This window comes from Dama dama, chromosome 33, assembly GCF_033118175.1.
Source record: "Dama dama isolate Ldn47 chromosome 33, ASM3311817v1, whole genome shotgun sequence".
Taxonomy (NCBI): Eukaryota; Metazoa; Chordata; class Mammalia; order Artiodactyla; family Cervidae; genus Dama; species Dama dama.
In genome coordinates, this window is record NC_083713.1 from 37054754 (window position 1) to 37073379 (window position 18626).

General features: G+C 35.1%; 1 protein-coding gene across 2 annotated transcripts in view; it reads right to left on the minus strand.

The window, feature by feature from the left end:
• Positions 1 to 18626, minus strand: part of SLC4A10 (solute carrier family 4 member 10) — a 327476-nt gene that overhangs the window by 13739 nt on the left and 295111 nt on the right. For both annotated transcript variants that reach the window (XM_061135667.1, XM_061135668.1), the window contains 4 exons: positions 12343 to 12594; positions 11370 to 11438; positions 5154 to 5327; positions 4326 to 4448 (listed from right to left, as the gene is read on the minus strand). In XM_061135667.1, the coding sequence (XP_060991650.1) occupies positions 4326 to 4448; positions 5154 to 5327; positions 11370 to 11438; positions 12343 to 12594 (618 nt within the window). The remainder of the gene's footprint in view (positions 1 to 4325; positions 4449 to 5153; positions 5328 to 11369; positions 11439 to 12342; positions 12595 to 18626) is intronic.

The following is an 18626-nucleotide window of genomic DNA, read 5'->3' on the forward strand; positions in this document are numbered from 1 at the left end:
AGAATAATATGCTTGCCTTGCTCTGAGATTCAACTAGAAGTAAGATTTGCCTATACAATAATTAGGCCATGCTTCCTAAATCCACAACTGATTCTGATCTTTCTTAGCATAAGATATGCTCTCTAATATGTATAATCTTGGCCTTGCTCACGAGCCTGCTTCAGACAGATCGTTAAGTCCCACTTGCACCCCTCCTTTTCTTCCCCATAGCATGTATGTTGGAGTGAACCTCCCACAAACCAAGAGATGTCAATATCATGATCACCGAGCAGAGCTGAATTTCTAGGATTTATCTAACATTAACCTCCTCCTCCCTCACCGAGGAGCAAACATTCTGCTGGGGCTTTCTGCTTTATCAGCAGCCCTTTTGTCAAATGTGTACAATGTCCTAGAGAATACTGAAGTAGGAAGTAAAGTGTGTTGGTACTCTGAGCACATTTGGACATCCAGAATTTGATTCTGCAGTCTTCCCTTTACACAGAGCAATGTGCAAAATGTCAGGGTTCCAATATTCATTTCTATCCTGATTATAATCCTTTCTTTCTAAAAACTGAACCATATGCATATGCATATGCATGAAGTACATGAAAATTTGGAACAGAAGCTCTGCGACCTTGGACTGGCCTGTGTAGCTATTTATTCTGCTTAACTCATTATTGAATTTTAAGGTCAAACTAATGTTTTCTCAATGCCATAAGACCAGAAGTGGGCTACTGATAGTAAAGCCCTGAAAGATAAAGGTACAAACTTGTAACTATCATCAAAAGGACAAGAGGTGAGTCTACTTAAAATTCAAATCTCAGTGAGCTGAGACATTTCTGCTCTTTACCATCTTTCCGGATCACAATCTGAGTTACTCAATTAATCTAAGTAATTGCAGAAACGCAACATTTTGGGTAGAACTTGTACATTTTCCACATTCATGTAAATGTCTTCTCCAGTCTTCTGGAAGACTGGGCTTTGGTATAAGATGCTACATTCTTCAGTGGAGTCCATAAGCCTCAAGCAAATGAAATACGGAAATCTGGGTTACCAAGTAGAAAATCAACCAGAATTTTAGTTTCAGTATAGTCTTTTTTAAATCTTCCTACTCTCTATACTGATCATATTCTTTTAATATCAATTCCAGGTTAGAAAGTTAATATCTTTAAATTATACTTTCTCTCTCCAGTTGTCAAATGTAGAATTATCTTTCTTTGCACTGGTCAGAACTATATTTTAATGTCCTACTATGGATTATTTCATGACTGTATTATTGGTTTACTTGTTTCTTTATAACTAACACATTAAAGAGGATAACATTAAAGTACATCATATTAAGCTAATTGAGAATTTAAAGGTCTATAAACCTACCTGATTAATGTATTGCAAGGCATTTTCCTTTACTTTTTCTCATACTCTGAACTAAAGGATACAGCTGTTAACTTTTCCTCAAAAAATCCTTTATCTCTTTTTGAATCCTTTTAGAAAATACTTAGGAGATTTAGTAATATTAATTACTTCTAAATTCTTTATCTACATAATCAGAAAACAGTCAATAACAATTGGTAAATAATGAGTCTATAATGTAAAAAGATTAGAAGCTCATTCCATAGCATCTCTGCCTATCTGAAGTTACTAAATTCCAAAATGGACATATGGCACACATACATATGAGTACCATACATATGCAGCTATGTGAATGGTTCTCAGCAATGGAAATAGCATATTCTAATACATTTATGATTACTGTCAAATTTGTTTTCTCCTATTTCACAGACATATAAAGGAAGAATATGAAATTTTCTTTGAATGAAAAAAAGGAAGAAATATTAAGCATAATATATTGTATATACTATTCATGGGGATCAAGCCAGGCAATCCTAAAGGAAATCAACCCTGAATATTCTTTGGAAGGACTGATGCTGAAGCTGAAGCTCCAATACTTTGGTCATCTGATACGAAGGGCCAACTCACTAGAAGAGTCTAATGCTGGGAAATACTAAAGACAAAAGGAGAATGGGGTGGCAGAGAATGAGATGGTTAGATAGCATCATCAATTTGATGAACACAAATCTGAGCAAACTTCAGAAGATAATGGAGAACAGAGGAGCCTGGAGTGTTGCAGTCCATGGGGTTACAAAGAGTAGGACACGACTTAGTGACTAAAAGATGACAACAATTATATATACATGGTATTTTTCTTTTTACAAAGTTTTAGAAGGGCAAGAATGCTCCATGGTACAGATACGGCCTAATATGAATGCTGTAGAAGATACGATTGTATGCCTGAGGCTGTTGCTAGCTGATTCCTACAAAAGTAGTAAAGACATTTGACAGGAAATCGAAGCAGGAGAATAAGGCAAAATTACATTTACAAGTTACTGCATCAGAATACTTAACATTCTCATTATCAGGGAAACTAAGGAAAACCTTGTGGTCAGTGAGTTTTGTATTCAAAGTTGTCTTCCTTAGAATTTGAAACTTCTTAGAAATTATTTTCAACCTACATAAATTTTAATTATGTCAAGTATGAATAGTTTAAGCCTATAATATATCTATATTCACATTCACTTTATTTACACTTATTTTATACCAAATTTTGTTTCATTTTTCTTGAACAGTACCTAAGGATGACAGCAAACCTTTAATAAAGCCCTAAAAACATATACAGATAATCCAAATATCCTTGTTAAAGCACTATTAAAAAATCTCTTACACTTAAATGAGAATATAAACTTAGAAAAGTAGTTAAAGCTTAGAAAAAACAGAAAAATAGTTAAAGCACTATTTAAAAAATTTTTTTCTCATACTTAAATATGAGTATATCAACCTTAGAAAAATAAAAAAGCTTGATAACTTTATATTGACATTTTCAACATTATATCAGTATTACTTTTCATTTGGTTCATGAGGTTCTTGAGGCAAGAATACTGGAGTGGTTTGCCATTCCCTTAGTATGGCTAGAAGTATAAATCAAAGTATGCCTTCTACAACACATAGGAAAATCTCTTCACCATGGAAAAGTGAAGAAATGCCAGACAGTCACATATTATGTAGATATATTTGTAGAAACATCTGAGCAAAAATCCCATTAGACTTCATGGCCTAATCTGGACTCATCTAATGGTTAAGTAAAACCTAAGACCATTGGAATGTTTGCAAACAAATTCCCCAGAAGAAAGAGGAATATGCCCATGGCTTGCGAAAATATACCACAGAGAGGAAACTAAATACATTTACTGACTGCTTTGTAGAAGAAAACATGGAGAGAATAATGCACAAGTCTCACTAAGTGTTTTCTTTCAAATTCATTTCTAGTTATACAGAAATTTTGTTCTTCTGTTTTACAACTTATGGACTCAGTCATTCTGCTAAACGATGCACTGGTCATTTTTTTTTTTTTTTCATTTATACTCTTTGCAATACTTTAAAAATATTATGACTACTAGCCTTCAAAATAGATCCAGATTTATCCATGAATTTTAAATGTCATAAAGCTTAAAACAAATTATTTTAACATGTAAAACAGAATAGGATAAATCAGTAGTTTGTGAAAGTAGCAAAATCCCCAAAGTTTCTCAAACAGCATTCACTCAGTCCTAAAGCACTTTGAAAGACTGAGGGCAGGAGGAGTAGGGGATGACAGAGGATGGTTGGTTGGCATCACCGACTCAATGGACACGAGTGTGGGTAAACTCCGGGAGTTGGTGATGGACAGGGAGGCCTGGCGTGCTGCGGTTCATGGGGTTGCAAAGAGTCAGACACGACTGAGTGAGTGAACTGAACTGAAAGCACTTTGAAAGAAAATCACACTTGATCTTAGCCAAAGGCCGAGAAGTGATGAAAGCAAATCAGAGCAACATGCTTTCCTATTAAACATTTCATCTATTTCAAGAATAACTAATTTTATCTTTTAATTAGCATTAGAATCTTTTGATTAAAATTTTGTTCCTTAGGAAAATACCAAGAGTAATGATGTCTCTTTTTTTTTCTTCTCACATATTCAACCAAAAAGCAATCACTGTTTGATCACAATTTGGAAACAGTTAAGGATTAGTAAATTTCTGCCATCCTAAGGGGAGGAATCAGAAAAATAAACCTTATAATTTGAAGGATAATGAAGTACCAAGTATTTGCATATTTCACTAGAGTTTGCTCATATAAGATATGTGCTCTCTCTGTTCAAGTTTCAGTTTTATGATTTTAAACACTCATCTTTCCAAGCAGTCCACCTGTGCTTGTTAGTAATCACTAAAGACAAACACAATAATCTATTTTGCAGAGCTGTTGCTGTGCACGTGTTGCTTTTTTCTTTATAAGATATTGATTTTGCTCTGACTTACTTCTTTTTCAGCATCTTCTAGTTTCTTTTTCTTACTCTCAGGCATTAAATCATCCAACCAGCTGAGTTCCCGTTTGGTAAACAGAAAGTCCATCAATTTTCTTACAAATACCAGAGCTAACACCTGAAGGAAATAATAAAAGATTTTAAAACAAGGAAAAAATATAAATGGGAGATTTAGATTTATTTGTTTCTTGGTAGAAACAAGTCAACTACAATTAGGTCTGATATTAAACTGAAATTTTTATATATGTCTATATAATAGATATTGTCTAGCTTTTGCTTCCTTCAGTTTCTTTTCTTATCACATCTCCAGAATAATGGCTATGATTCTACCCATTATAGGAGACATTTAAAGAAGCAATGAAAAAACTATATTTTGACCATTTCCTTAAAAACACTTTAAGAATATTAAACCTTTAATACCTATGCTGATAATATTTTAATTATTTATAGTCATTCAAATTCTAATACTTTAGCTTTGAAATATTTGAAACTCATCTAAAATATTTAATAAAATTTAATTTTAAAAGTATCCTTAACTTTTCAGATTTGCTAGAATATCTTTAAAGTTAAATTGTGAAAGTTTACATTTTCCACCCAACTTTAATTAATTCAAACTAATGTTCAGAATGATAGAGATAAAACTAGTATGAATCACTTAAATTCATATGTAATCTAAAATCCAATCTTAATGACTAGTTTTAGTCGCTAAAGTTTATACAAAGGTTTCCAATAACAATATTCTATTGTTCCAATTTGTTCATGGATTTTTAGTGAGAGCAGAAAATCAGAGAGAGAAAAAAGAGCTGACTTAGAAGTTTCGTACCATCATGGGAAAGACAATAGCAGCTCGTGAAACTTTTATTATCCACAAAAGGCCGAGGCAACTCATCTGAATAACTGTGAAGAGATGGACTTTTCGAAGTGGCACATGCCTTAGATATATAAAATCTGGTTGATGTTTTGCAGGCATCCAGAAGAGCTTTATTCTATCAAAGAACTAAAAGATAAACAGACTAAATTGCTTTTTACAGACAACAATAAAAGTAGGACAAGTAAATGTATAATATAGTCCAGTATATGGTACATCTAGATCACACTTACATTGACATCTGGGATTGTTAAATGTACATTCTGAAATACCACAACTTCAGTTTGATAATATCCCATATTTTCTCAAATGTGGATACAGGTTATAATTTAGAAGAGTTTAATAACATCAATGCCAATGCTAAACATTGCTCCCTCAGAGAGTATAGCCTTGAGACAAAACATAATCATCACCCTCATCTTCATCATCACATCTCAATGTCTTCCTTTACTTGTCTAAGTACTGGGGTTTCCTGTACCCTTCTTTATTGAATATTTCAACCATACCCACTGTTTCAACTTTCACAAACTTGCTAGAATCTCAACCCTCAATCTCTACTGCAGCTCTTACTGTCTTGAGCTCTAGACCCACATGCAGCTGCTACATAGGATGTACCTCCTTATTTTGACTCTGTTGTTTTGACCTTGCCACTTTCATCCCCATAAAAGGTTTTGGTGCTGTTTCTAAAAATACAAATACTGTGGCCATAAATATTTAACCTAGATGAATTACTATTAATAAAGTATTTCCAGAGCAAATTTTAACTCAGTTTAATTTATTGATCAGTTTCCTCTACTACACTGTCAAATCATTTATATATATTTTCAATTGTATCTTATTAACATTATTTTCATCTGAATCAAGGTTACTTCTGTTTAAACTTTATCATAAAGACAGTACATTATTTTTGGACAAGATATTATTTTAATAGCTTTGACATTTTTATCCACCAAAGTTAATTTTCTCAATTCAAATTTTATGGATTAAATGTCCACAAGAATCTGAAATCTTCAATCATATTTTACTTAACAAAATGTACTGCATGTGAGCTTTGTTTCATGCAGATCATTTTGTTTAATTTTTCTCAGGCCAAATTTTACAGTTTTCAATGTTTCCAACAAGAAGTGATGATTTAGAAAATGACAGTTTCAATCACTGTCAGTTCTATTTCATACCATGGAATATCTCCTATGTGTTTTAAGAGTAACATTAGATTTAGTCCTTAGCTAATTTATATGAGAAAATTGTAAGCAATCTTCATCAAATTTTCCAAAATTACTCTAATATGCCAAGGAACAAAAATGCCCATAGAGTCAAATAAGTGTTAGTGTAGTGTCATACATCATGTTTTACTGACGCCTTCTCATATTCCCAATTCAACACAAACTCATCTTTCTTTCTGTTTTTTACCTGTCTTACGGCACAGCATGACCTTCCCTCGGGCATCTAAACCAGAATCACACATAGTTGAGTCCATCCAGTGTTCATTTATTTAGTCATATTCATTTATACCTTCCAAAAAATTCGTTGAAAACCTATGCAGAGTACTAAGTGCTGAATTAGTTCCTGGTTTGTTCCTCTCTAAATTGTCCATAAATATTTCACCGGGTCTTTTTATTTTTAACTCCTAAATATCTCTTACAATTACATGTCATTAAATAAATAAAACTCAGTGCATGGTGGAGATAGGAATAGGGAAGAAATAAAGTAAAATCCTCAGGGCTATAAATGAGTGTTTCAATTTCTATAGAACTAATTTTTTTCCCAGCTACCATTTCTCCATGTGTGAAGTTATGTTATTGCATAACTGTACTTCAGTGTGTGGGTGATTCCATTGTTATTGCTTAAATGGCACATTTGCTTTACTTTGGATTCTTAAAGTGTTGGAATGAATATAAATGTGGCTATATATCTGAGTACAGAAACAGCATTCATAAGAACACTATGTTCTGTTTTTCCTGCCATGTTGCACAATAAGAAACCTAGATAAATTTCTTAATATTGCCAAACAGGTAATATACAACATTCTTCGAACAAACGGGGTAACAAATTAACATGTTTCTTGAACTGCTGATATTCAGCACATTTTTAATTATTTTTACTCAAGTACCCAATGATAGTCATGATAAATATATTCTGAGTTTTGCATGTACCTTTGATCTTGTCCTAATATCAGCATCCCATTTCTCTATCCAGTTAGCCACAATATTCCAAATAGGAATTTCAGCTCCCTGAGTTCAGGGCTCACTTAAATTTTCACTAACTCTGTTTCTTAGTGTGAGATCCTATTTGCTGTTTCATTTGTGCTATTTAGAACTCATTATCCTTTTCTCATGGGTCTTTGATAATATTTTCCTCAACTTTCATTTGAAAGATTCACACCCCAAATAATTCCAAAATTTGACATTCTTGTTTAGTTCCAAAGCTAATGGGTATAATAAAATCATGTGAGTGGAATTAGGGGGGAAAATCTGTTGAAGCTATCAAAATGATTTTACTTTGTTTCTTAAACTTCTGCTGCTATATTTATGTGAGCCTGAGGCCTAATAATAAATACTTTTCACTTACAGATGAAATTAGTACTCATAGAACTTTTGCCAAAGGCAAAAAAAAAAAACCCCAGCAAAACAAATAAACAAAACCTCTTCAGCACTCTTCCCTATCTGTCTTGCCAGACCAATTCTTTTAAGATATATTTTTCATACATAAAGTTATAAATGAACAAATTAAATGTAGTTAGAGTAAAATTAAATGCATAACACTTCTCAAGTGTTATAACAGTGAAACATTCAGTTATAACCCTGAGGATTTTACTTTATTTCTTAAGATTCAACACATCCCCTCCCAAGTTACTTTTACCCAGTATCAGGAGAACACACTCATCCTATCGACTTAGGGTGATTATAGTGATCTTACAGTAACATCATGTTAAAGTTCTGTCTTGGTTCTGACATCCAATAGCATCCTCGGGCCTAAGAGGTTTTCCTTCTCCCAAGGTCAGAAGCTGATTAATTATTTATTCAGGAAAAGAGTTCCTGTACTGCCTGTCCCTCAGCATTGAGAGTTTAGCCAAGCTCTTCCACGGTGCTGCTGCCTCATCACCAATTTTGTCCGATCAAGCAGGCTGCAGCAACCTTAAATTACCCTAGCCCCTCATGCAAGTCCATACCTTAGATAGCTACCTACAGAGTCACAAGTAAATATAAGTTCCTGATATAATTTCCCCAACGGCCCTTGTGATCAACAACTTCCCCTGCCCTCTTCTCCTTATGCACTCCTTAGATAAGACCTCTGCAAAGCTCACCAAACCTGCTCTTCTGATTTGAAGAGTCCAGTTTCAGCCTTAGCCAAGGAACCCCAAAGTGCTCCACCCACTGACCCTAATAAAGGCATCTGCCCCAGGTCCTGTCTCTCTCTCTCCGTCTCCATTTTGTCTTGGCCTCCCCACGTGGCCCCTCAAGGCCAGGTCCTTCCTGTGAAGACCTATGAGTGATAAACTTTTCTATTTCTGTTTCTGTTGTGGTCTGTTGTTAAACCGCCAGCTCACCATCTAACACCCTGTGCTCCACTTAAAAAGTGTTAATTTGACGAATTCATAACATTTAGTCAGATGACTGTTCCTTTATAGGTCACTGAAAGTAATGAGTCTATCTTGTCAGAGAAAAAGTGGCAATTTATATTTTCTTTTAGCCAACAAAAATAAACTATACAATAAATAATCCTCAAACTAGTCTCTTTTTCAAGAAAATTTAAGTGCTTGGGAACAATAGTCTTGTTATAAAGCAAGATTATTCAAAGGAAATTTTAAATAGAAATCTGTATTAGTTTCCTAGTGCTGCTGTAACAAATTACAATTCGGTGGCTTAAACAATAGAAATTTATTTTCTCACAGATGTGGAGGCCAGAATTTCAAAATCGAGGTTTTGGTGGGGCCTTGTTCTGTCTGAAGGCTGCAGGGAAGAAAATTTTCTTGCCTCTTCCAGCTTCTGTTGGTTCCTGATATACCTTGGCTTGTGGTGGCAAAATTCCAATCTCTGCCTCGACCTTTACGTGGCTTTCTTCCCTGCGTCTCTCTGTGTCCTCTCCTCTTCTTATAAGGACTCCAGTTATTGGATTTAGGGTTCATCCTAAATTCGGGGTGAGCTCCTCTTGAAATCCATAACCAATTTCATCTGCAAAGACTTTATTTCCAAATAAGGTCACATTCTGAGATTCCAGGTGGATGTGCGGGGAAGGGGCACTATTCAACCCACTATAATAACATAAACAGGAATAATTTGCCAACAGCCTCAGTAAAAATTTAAAATAATCTTGTAGCACTTAAAAGAAATGTTTTAAAATTTTATTCATTTAATTTTGGGCTTCTCTGAGTCTTCATTGCTGCATGCAGGTCTTCTCCAGTTGCTACAAGTCGGGGCTACTCTTGGTTGCAGAGCATGGGCTCTGGGGCACACAGGCTTCAGGAGTTGCAGCACACGGCTCAGTACTTGTGACCTGAGGGCCCTAGAGCTGGCTCAATGGTTGTGGCGCACGGGCTTAGCGGCTCCATGGTATGTGGAATCTTCCCGAACCAGGGATCAAACCAGTGTCCCCTGTGCTGGCAGGCAGATTCTCATCCACTGTACCATTAGGGAAGTTCCTCTTGCGGTATTTTTTAAATGTGTCCACAAATTCTTTGATATTATTCTCTTCAAGCGATGGAGTCTAAATTTCCCTCCTCGTGTGTGCAAACTGGCCACAACAACTGGCTTCTAACAAATATAAGAAAAGTGGAAGTGACCATGTGTGACTTTGTAGACTGTCAGTAGGCACAGTGACTTCAGCCTCACTCTGCCTCATATTTCTCATTCGGATGGAGGTTAGGATCTCTGTCGTGATGACACTTAAGTGTCTGATGGAGAGGCCGCTTACCAATAGCCAGAGAGGCACTACTATCTCCTGCCCACAGCGTTGGGATAAGCCATTTTGGATAAACACCTTCTAGTCCTATCCAAGTCTTCAAATGGCTGCAGTTCTTGTCCACATTTTGCTAGCAGCCACATAAGGCATCTTGAGCCAAAATCACCCAGCTATTATGTTCCCAAGTTTATGACCCACAGAAACTGTGAGATAATAAATGTTGGCTGTTTTAAGCCAATAAGTTTTATAGCAATTTTTTAGGTAACAATGGGAAATTAATGCAAAACTATATTTATTTAACCAATAATTAAACAATCTGTAAGGTTTTCCTTATTAACTTATAAAATAATTCTATAAAGACAATTGCAGTAATAACAGAAAAGCAACATAAAAGGCAAAAATCACCCAGAATCTTATTACCATAACAAATTGTTTTTCTTTCACCACCTTCCTTTTTAATCTACCCATACTCACAGTTTCTTAAACCTGTGGTAGTTACAACTTGTTTTCCCACTTTTTCACTTCACATTTCACTTTGTCATAAGCATTTTTACTGTGTTATTTTTATGGTCATCGCATTTGTTAATTTTAAATTATCAAATTTAAATTAACCATCAATTACTTAATTATTTTACTGTTGTTGAGTAATTGTATTGTTTCCAGTATTTTGATAATATTGTATTACAAGGAACATCTTTGTACATATTTTTTTTACTATTTTCATGGATAGATGTCCACATACATCATCAAGATATCAAAGATTAAAAGCATTTTAATATTTTATATAGTTTTAAATATACTGATATCCTTTTCTAAAAGGATTATAAAGTATAAACTTTTTACAATTTTAACATGTATGTGTGTTAGTCACTCAGATGTCCAACTGTTTTTGACCCCATAGACTGTAGCCTGCCAGGCTCTTCTGTCCATGGGATTCTCCAGGCCAGAATACTGGAGTGGGGAGCCATTCCCATCTCCAGGGGATCTTCCCAATCCAGGGATTGAACCTGGGTCTCCCACATTGCAGGCAGATTCTGTACTGTGTCAGCCACCAGGAAAGTCCCACAGTTTCAATATACTCATAGTAAACAGAAGTACCCTCAGATTATGAACCATTTTTAAGAAATTTTTAAGAAATTTAACTATAGACTGAAAGCTACTCCTCAGATAATGACATTTTCTTAGCTCTCAAGTGACTTTGAGACCTTAAGATATGTCATCACAGCTTTACTGTATATGCTTTACTTACTATATTATTATAAAGTAATTTACCTGAATTCCTTTTAGTGATGAAGCACCCATGTAAAGAAACACTCCATATAGCACTGGCATAGGAATAAACTGTAAAAGAACAATTAGAAAAAAGGCACAGGTTATTTTCAAATACAATGTGGTCAAGACATTTCGTACTTCCAAAGAAAAACACAGAAAGGTAAATATTTTAGAAGTATGGGGCAGATCAGAAGCCTCGGGTTCAAATCCAAGCTCTAGCACTTTTTAGCTGCATAACCTCAGGTAAGTTACCTAAGCTTTCTGTGCCTTAGTTTCCCAATATCTAAAAAGGGATAATAATAGGTCTATTAGACATATTTAATAGGTCAAAATCAATAAAATCACATATGATGAATAATAAACAATAAATATCAAGTATATTATTATGCTACATTAGGGAAATTCAAATTAATTCAGTTATTTAAAATGAATTAAAATCTTTAAAATGAATTCAATTATTTTAAAACATGAAAAAAAAAGTGTATCCAATAACAATGTCCATGTAGTACTTTTATGGAACATTTAAAATACAAAACTGCATATGTGGTCATGACCATGGCACTGCTTATCTCTACACCTCCCCCTTTACTAAGTAATATTAACTGCAAATATATCTGTCCACTGACAAGAAATTAGAAACTTTCTTTTGTGTAGGTGTACAGTAAACTCAGGTCACTAGTCAGAGATGAGTGACTGTTTCCCAGAACTTGATTACCATTTCAAAATTACAATAATAATTTATACATCAAATTTACTTTGCCAGATTAAATTTTTTACATACTTAAGGATTCTAAAATATAGCACATAATTTCCCTTGGTAAGAAGCTATATAAACATGGTAAAAAAAATTCATCACTTTCATCACATGCCATACAATATTTACAAATTGATGGCTTAGACTCAAATGAAATTTCTTAAACAATAATACATATATTCTGCCTTCTCTCAAGTTCACAAAGGGAGATTTCATTACCTTCAGAATACTAGTCATAAAGACTGATGAGCCCATGAGAATGAAAATCATAAGCCCAGTAACTCTTTGCTCCCGAATGCCAAGAAATTTGGGTTGTTCTCCTGGAGCTGAACATTCAGATTCCAGTTTCAGGCTGTTGACATGAGTGATGGAAAGGACAGTGGCAGCCACAAACCACGGCAGGCCCATGATGGAGCACACACCCAGCATGACAGCCACCATTAACAGATCCAGATGGTACCCACAACCTTTCTGTTAAGAGAAAGAAAACAGAATTCTCATTCTACCTGAATTTGGCATAAATACCAATGACACCACCGCCACAGAACAGAAAAGAATAGAAAAGAGATACTATTTTGAATCTTATATAACTGATTCTAAAATGCAAAATAAATTAAAGATAAAAAGAGAATAGTCTCAAAATATACAGTCCACTTAAAGAAAAGCTACACAAAAAAAAAAAAAAAAGAAAAGCTACAGATGTTCCTACTGCAATTATGATTATAGTGACTTCTACATATTTTAATAGATATAATTCTGGCTTACTAGTACATTAGTTCCCATTCTATTTCAACTGAATAGGTAAAGTCATTATCAAATACAGTCCCTTTGTTTTGGTTCCTTAAATGAGCAGGTTAATTTGTAATTCATGTCTTTCATCATTAATTTATACAAAAAATTATTAAGCATCAATTATATATCAGGCATTAGGCTGAGAAAACAAACGACTGTGTCCCCAGTAGAGCTAAGAATGGCCTGGTTGTGACTAGACACCACTTCCTGACAATATCCAGGAGGCCTTTTTGCTAAGAACTCCTAAAGAATAAACTCTTGTTAAGCCCTTTCCATTTATGCTCTTTTGTCTCAATGGTTGACTTTTACTGTGAAAAATAATATCATAGAACCTAAACTTCCTTTTACAAACTCATTTTTATCCTAGCATAGAACTATCTTGTTCTCATCTCTTGCAGTACTAGAAAAATTTGACCTCTCCTTAAAATGATAGTTTTGTGCTTTCTATCCCCTATATTATTCTACTCCATCACTGACTTCCAGATGTTGCAAACTTCAGTGCTCTCTTAAACTAGATAGGAAATGTAAATAAGGAGAAATGGATGCATGGGACATGTGGAGGTGTGGAGAACTGAGAACTGTTCCCTTGAGGAAACTGATTGGCTAAGAGTCCTTAGAGGACACAAACAAAATGGGGAATAGCTTTGTCACCATCACCCATAGGAAACTGACAGTGTAAAGCCTAAGAGTTAGCAAACACTATTTTACATTCCAACTTTTAATGACTACTTCATGAGAGGTAGTGTAATAAGATGGTTAAGAGTTGGGTCAGCTTAGCCTAGACAATAAGTTCTGGAGACAGGTCGCCAGGGATCAAATGCCGGCTTAAGCAATGGTCTTGGACAAATCATCTAAACTTTTGTGCCTCTGTTTCCCTATCTGAAAAATGGTGATGATGATGACAAGAGACAGAGTGCTGAGTTGTTCTGAGAATTACAAATGATTTTCACATCATTTAGAACAATGTCTGATATATCAGTAAGTACCTAGTAAATGTTAGCGACCATCATATTTTTGCAGTTGAACAAAAACTTTCTTCTTTTGTACTTGTTTCAAGGCTCCTTAATAAAAACATGTTTAAACTTATTACATAATTTCTCAGTATATTCCAGTTTTTTAGTGCAATCAAAAAGTCACAGACTGACAATTTTAAAAGGAAATATGCATAACTGAAATATTTTTAGAATCAAATCTAGGTGTAATTTTAAAATAAATAGAACTGTTAAATTTATTATTATGAATGTGAGCAGAAATTACCAATTACTCTAGAGGAGTAATTTTGACTTTTTTTTTACAAGCAGTTTTACCAAGTTGCAAGCAGTTTCTAGTTTATCTGAAAGCTAATATAGCCTTAAAGGTAAAACATACTGAGTTATTTGATGTGTATTTGTCATGGTAGTGTTTTCTTTCTGCTATTTTATTTCATTATTTTACTAAGAAAAACACCCTTAAAATCAGTTGTACTTCCTTCCCTTTCTGCTTACCCTTGGCCAAATTATAAAAGTGCAGGAGATGACAGAGCAAAGAAAATGAGACATATCCACACAAGTACCTTTTTTCCACCTGCGCTGTCACCAATTCATTGGCACCCTTCCTTGGGTCAGCTTAGTCAGGGTAATGCTCCAAATGCCTAAACTCAATTTCAGTTGTGAATATAACCCTAGACAATTTTTCAGCTAATAAACCTTGAGAGATTTTCTGCTAATAACTCTGGAGAGATTTTCTGGAGAGAGCTGGAAGGTGGGAAGAGAAACACCTTTGTGTCAGCATGACCAAGAAAGTATAAGAAGCTTCACCAGAGCCAGACTATGGTCCCCTAGTCCTTTTGCAGAACATCTTGGAAGATGTAGTTACATAGGATAGAACTCAAATTTTAATCCCATTGAGCTTCCTGTGACTCAGTGGAAAAGAATCCTCCTGCCAATGCCGGAGACATGGGTTCAATCCCTGGTCGAAGAAGATCCCACATGCTGAGGGACAATTAAGCCCACATGCCACAACTACTGAGCCTGTTCTCTAGAGCCTGCGAGTCCCAACTACTGAGTCCACATGCTCTAGAACCTGTGCTCCGCAACAAGAGAAGCCGCCACAATGAGAGGCCTGCTCATTGCAACTGGAGAGTATCCCCCACTCACCACAACTAGAGAAAAGCCTGGACAGCAACGAAGACCCAGTGCAGTCAAAAATAATAAATTAATTAATTAAATAAAAGTTTTTAGACCCATTTAAGGACGGAGTCTTAACCAGTTAGACAAGTGTTGTCCTAGGAACTGTGCAGTGTGAAGAACATAGGACAGCAAAGGACCTGATCTTCAAGCCCTTGCCACTGAGGCAGTACAATGTAAACGGTGCCCCCTGGGCTGTTTTGCAAATCTGTGGTATTGCTAAGAGAGAATGGAAGAGGTGCTAGCAGCTGAGAGATAGACATGAGAGGAGGGCAGAGGACATGGGGACTTGAGAGTCAGGCTTATGCTTTCAGGACACCCCGGTCTTTCCCATGGTATATGCTCCCTATGGCATAAGAATATGAGGAAGGCCTTCATGACAGCCATTTCCTATAGTTCTTGTCTTAGTGTTTCAAAAATATGATGTGGTAGTCTGGATGGGAGTGTAATTTGGAGGAGAATGTAGGGTTGAATCCCTTCGCTGTTTACCTGAAACTATCACAACATTATTGGTTGGCTATACCCCAGAACAAAATTAAAAGTTTTTAAAAAATAAAATGACTTGCTTGCTGTTAAAAAAAAATATGATACAAATGTAAACTGTGGGATGCGAGACTGCAGTAAGCAGACAAAATAACACTTTCCAAGAGAATAATTTCCTTTTTAAATTTAGAAAGCTAGCTTTGTAAAGTCCAAGCAGATAATAAAATCAAAAATACAACTTCCCCCTGATTATGTTGTACAACAATGGGAGCAGCTTAATTTAATGTGAGTCAAAGGAAATAAAGCAGTTCTGGCACTTCCACTAATTAATCATCATCCTTCGTCTTGCCTTCCATTTAAAATGTCTTTAAAACCATGGTCTTTGTAACCAAATTATTAGCTGATGGGCATGCCAGCCAAAGGGAAGTATCCCTTTGTCAGAGAGAGAACTCTGTACCTTCTAACATATTTCTGTAGATTTTTTTCTGAAATAAAGACAGAATCAGGGCTTCTATTCTCACATTCATCCATTAAACACGGGAAATGGACATATGGGAAGAAAAGGGAGCATAGCAACAGGTGATGCTACACCAGACCCCACTAAAACCAACATGCAGCAAGACAAGAGGCCAGCCAAGAGGACCATCTGATACCCAGATGCCACTGCTGAAAAAATTCATTTCAAAGCTTGGCAGCAATTTCCTGCATCTGTCAAGTTAACCACATAAAAGACTATAGATTGACATGAAGAACCAGGCTGACAAAGAGGGCAAAAAAGAACATATCAAATGCCATAATCATCAAGAGAATGTGGTGCCAAATGAATGTGGCAAATGCATTCATTTACTCAAGTGATCTGGGATTGTATTGCTGTTTATTAAAAAATGATGTCAAAAGAAGCCTGAACTGTCTACAGAAACATGAAGAAAAGCCCACAGTTATATCTTAACAGAAACTTTCTTTTCTGAAAGACAGTAGCTTTCCACTTTTAGAGAATATGCTTCTTTTAAAAGTGGAAATTTTTCATGATTTTCAAAGGGATTCAGTTAACCAATGCTGATTCTACTTCTCTAGGGTAGAAACAAACAAATGAGAAATGCTAGAGAGAGTATGGATTTACATCTACATATAATATGAATGGTAATTTGCATTCTCAAGTTTTTACATTTTCAACTTCTGATGCTTTTGAGTGACCTAAAGGATCATGAGATGTCATGAGTTAGAGTTTTGCTGGTCTTGAAATTCTTCATTCTGAGGGAGGAGTCAGTCACTTACCCCGTGAGTTGGCGCTAGACTCTTCACTCAACACAGCTTTATTGCATATGTAGTAACACAAAATGACAAAAAAATTTTTAATAGTAGGAGAAAAGTCTTCTAAAATAAAAAAATTCCTCTAGGAGAAAACCTTGGCAACTGGTATTGGTAATGGAAGGGAAGAAAAAGTAAAAAGATCTAAAACATAGGTTTGGAAGAGATAATGAAATGATGAAATTTCTAGGTGACTTGGCTATGTGATGTCAACTTAAATATATAACATGACCTCTACAAGGTGCTTGATACAGAATCTAGAAATCGTCATTCATCTAACTATCTCAGGAAATGCCCCAACCAAGACATAATGGGTTTTCAAATAAGAAAAGAAAATCAGCAAAAGTTGATAATGTGGTTAACTTGTGGTCTTGGGATATATTCAAGAAACAGGTGTCTTTTTGTGACAATGTGGTTCAAGTGAAAGCCAGAGACTGCAGACATTTCAGGGAAGCAACAGGTGGGGAGAGCGGTTATGGAACAGACCGTTACTCTGAGTAAAGAACATTCTGAGAAAGTGATTTTTTGCTGTTGTTAACAGGAAAATCAGTAGCAGCAGCCCACGTGATACTGAAGTTTACAGAACACTGGGTTAGAGGCCAAAAAAAAAAAAGTATTCAGTGCAGATAAAATATGTCTTCACTGGAGAGAACTTACTTTGAAAATACCCATATCCAAAGGAAACTGGGGGTGTTCAGACTCATAGTGGCCAAGAAAAGACCAACTCTTCTTGTGACAATATAGCAAAGCCTTATCTGGCTTTATGATTAAACCAGATTTGCTCTGTCTATTAAATCCAGGCTATTAAGGGGTAAAATAGGCATCTTTTGACTATACAGCAACTTGTACAATAAAAAGTATGTACAAATAATATAATATAGTTTAATAATATAGTCTCAACTTCATTTTAGTGACAAAAATATTAAATGCTTTAATTCTACATTTAATTCTAGAAAAGCAGGTAATTGAAAGGACCACTTAAAGAATGCTTTACTATTTTAGCTACTCTACATGATACATAAAGGTGAAATAACATAGTACATTTATTGATCTGGAGCTTTGGAAAGTCTGTGAATGTCAAGGGGCTACCATGGACTCAGGAGGAACAAGGAGCAAGCATTACGTGATTATAAGGTAGAGAGATTTGGAAAGAGCAAGCACACAGGACAGCCAAAGAGGTAACGTCACCCTTGGCAATTCTTCACTTACTTCTACATTCTGTTTTAATATAATTCCACTAATATTTGGGAAACAAATATACAAAGAGAATTTTTTCAGCGAAATCAGTAATATTTCTGCCTAATTATAAAAGCCAAAAAAAAAAAAAAACCCAACTTCCTTTGAAAGGGAAATAATGATTATATAGCTTTCTTTCTAAAACAGGAGTCTTTCAGTTCATTTAAAAACACGTGTCATACAAGGAAATACATAAACTTCCGTTAAAATGATAATGCAGCCTTTACTGTTGACATGGGAGGATTACCATGATAATGCTCTTATGCAAAAAAAAAAAAACATGCAACATATGCAGTATGAAAATACATATTTCAGTATACAATAAAAATAGAGATGAGAAAAATAGAGATGTTTTCAGTTTTAAAAAATAAACTGGTGTCTAGGAAAAATGTTTTCCTACTTCTTAGAGAATAGCAGACTAACAATGTTCAACATAAAGTTCTTAACACCAGCTTTATAGATTATTTAACTCTGTAACTTTAATAGTTAGGTTGTGGCAGTATTTGCTTTTGCAGAAGC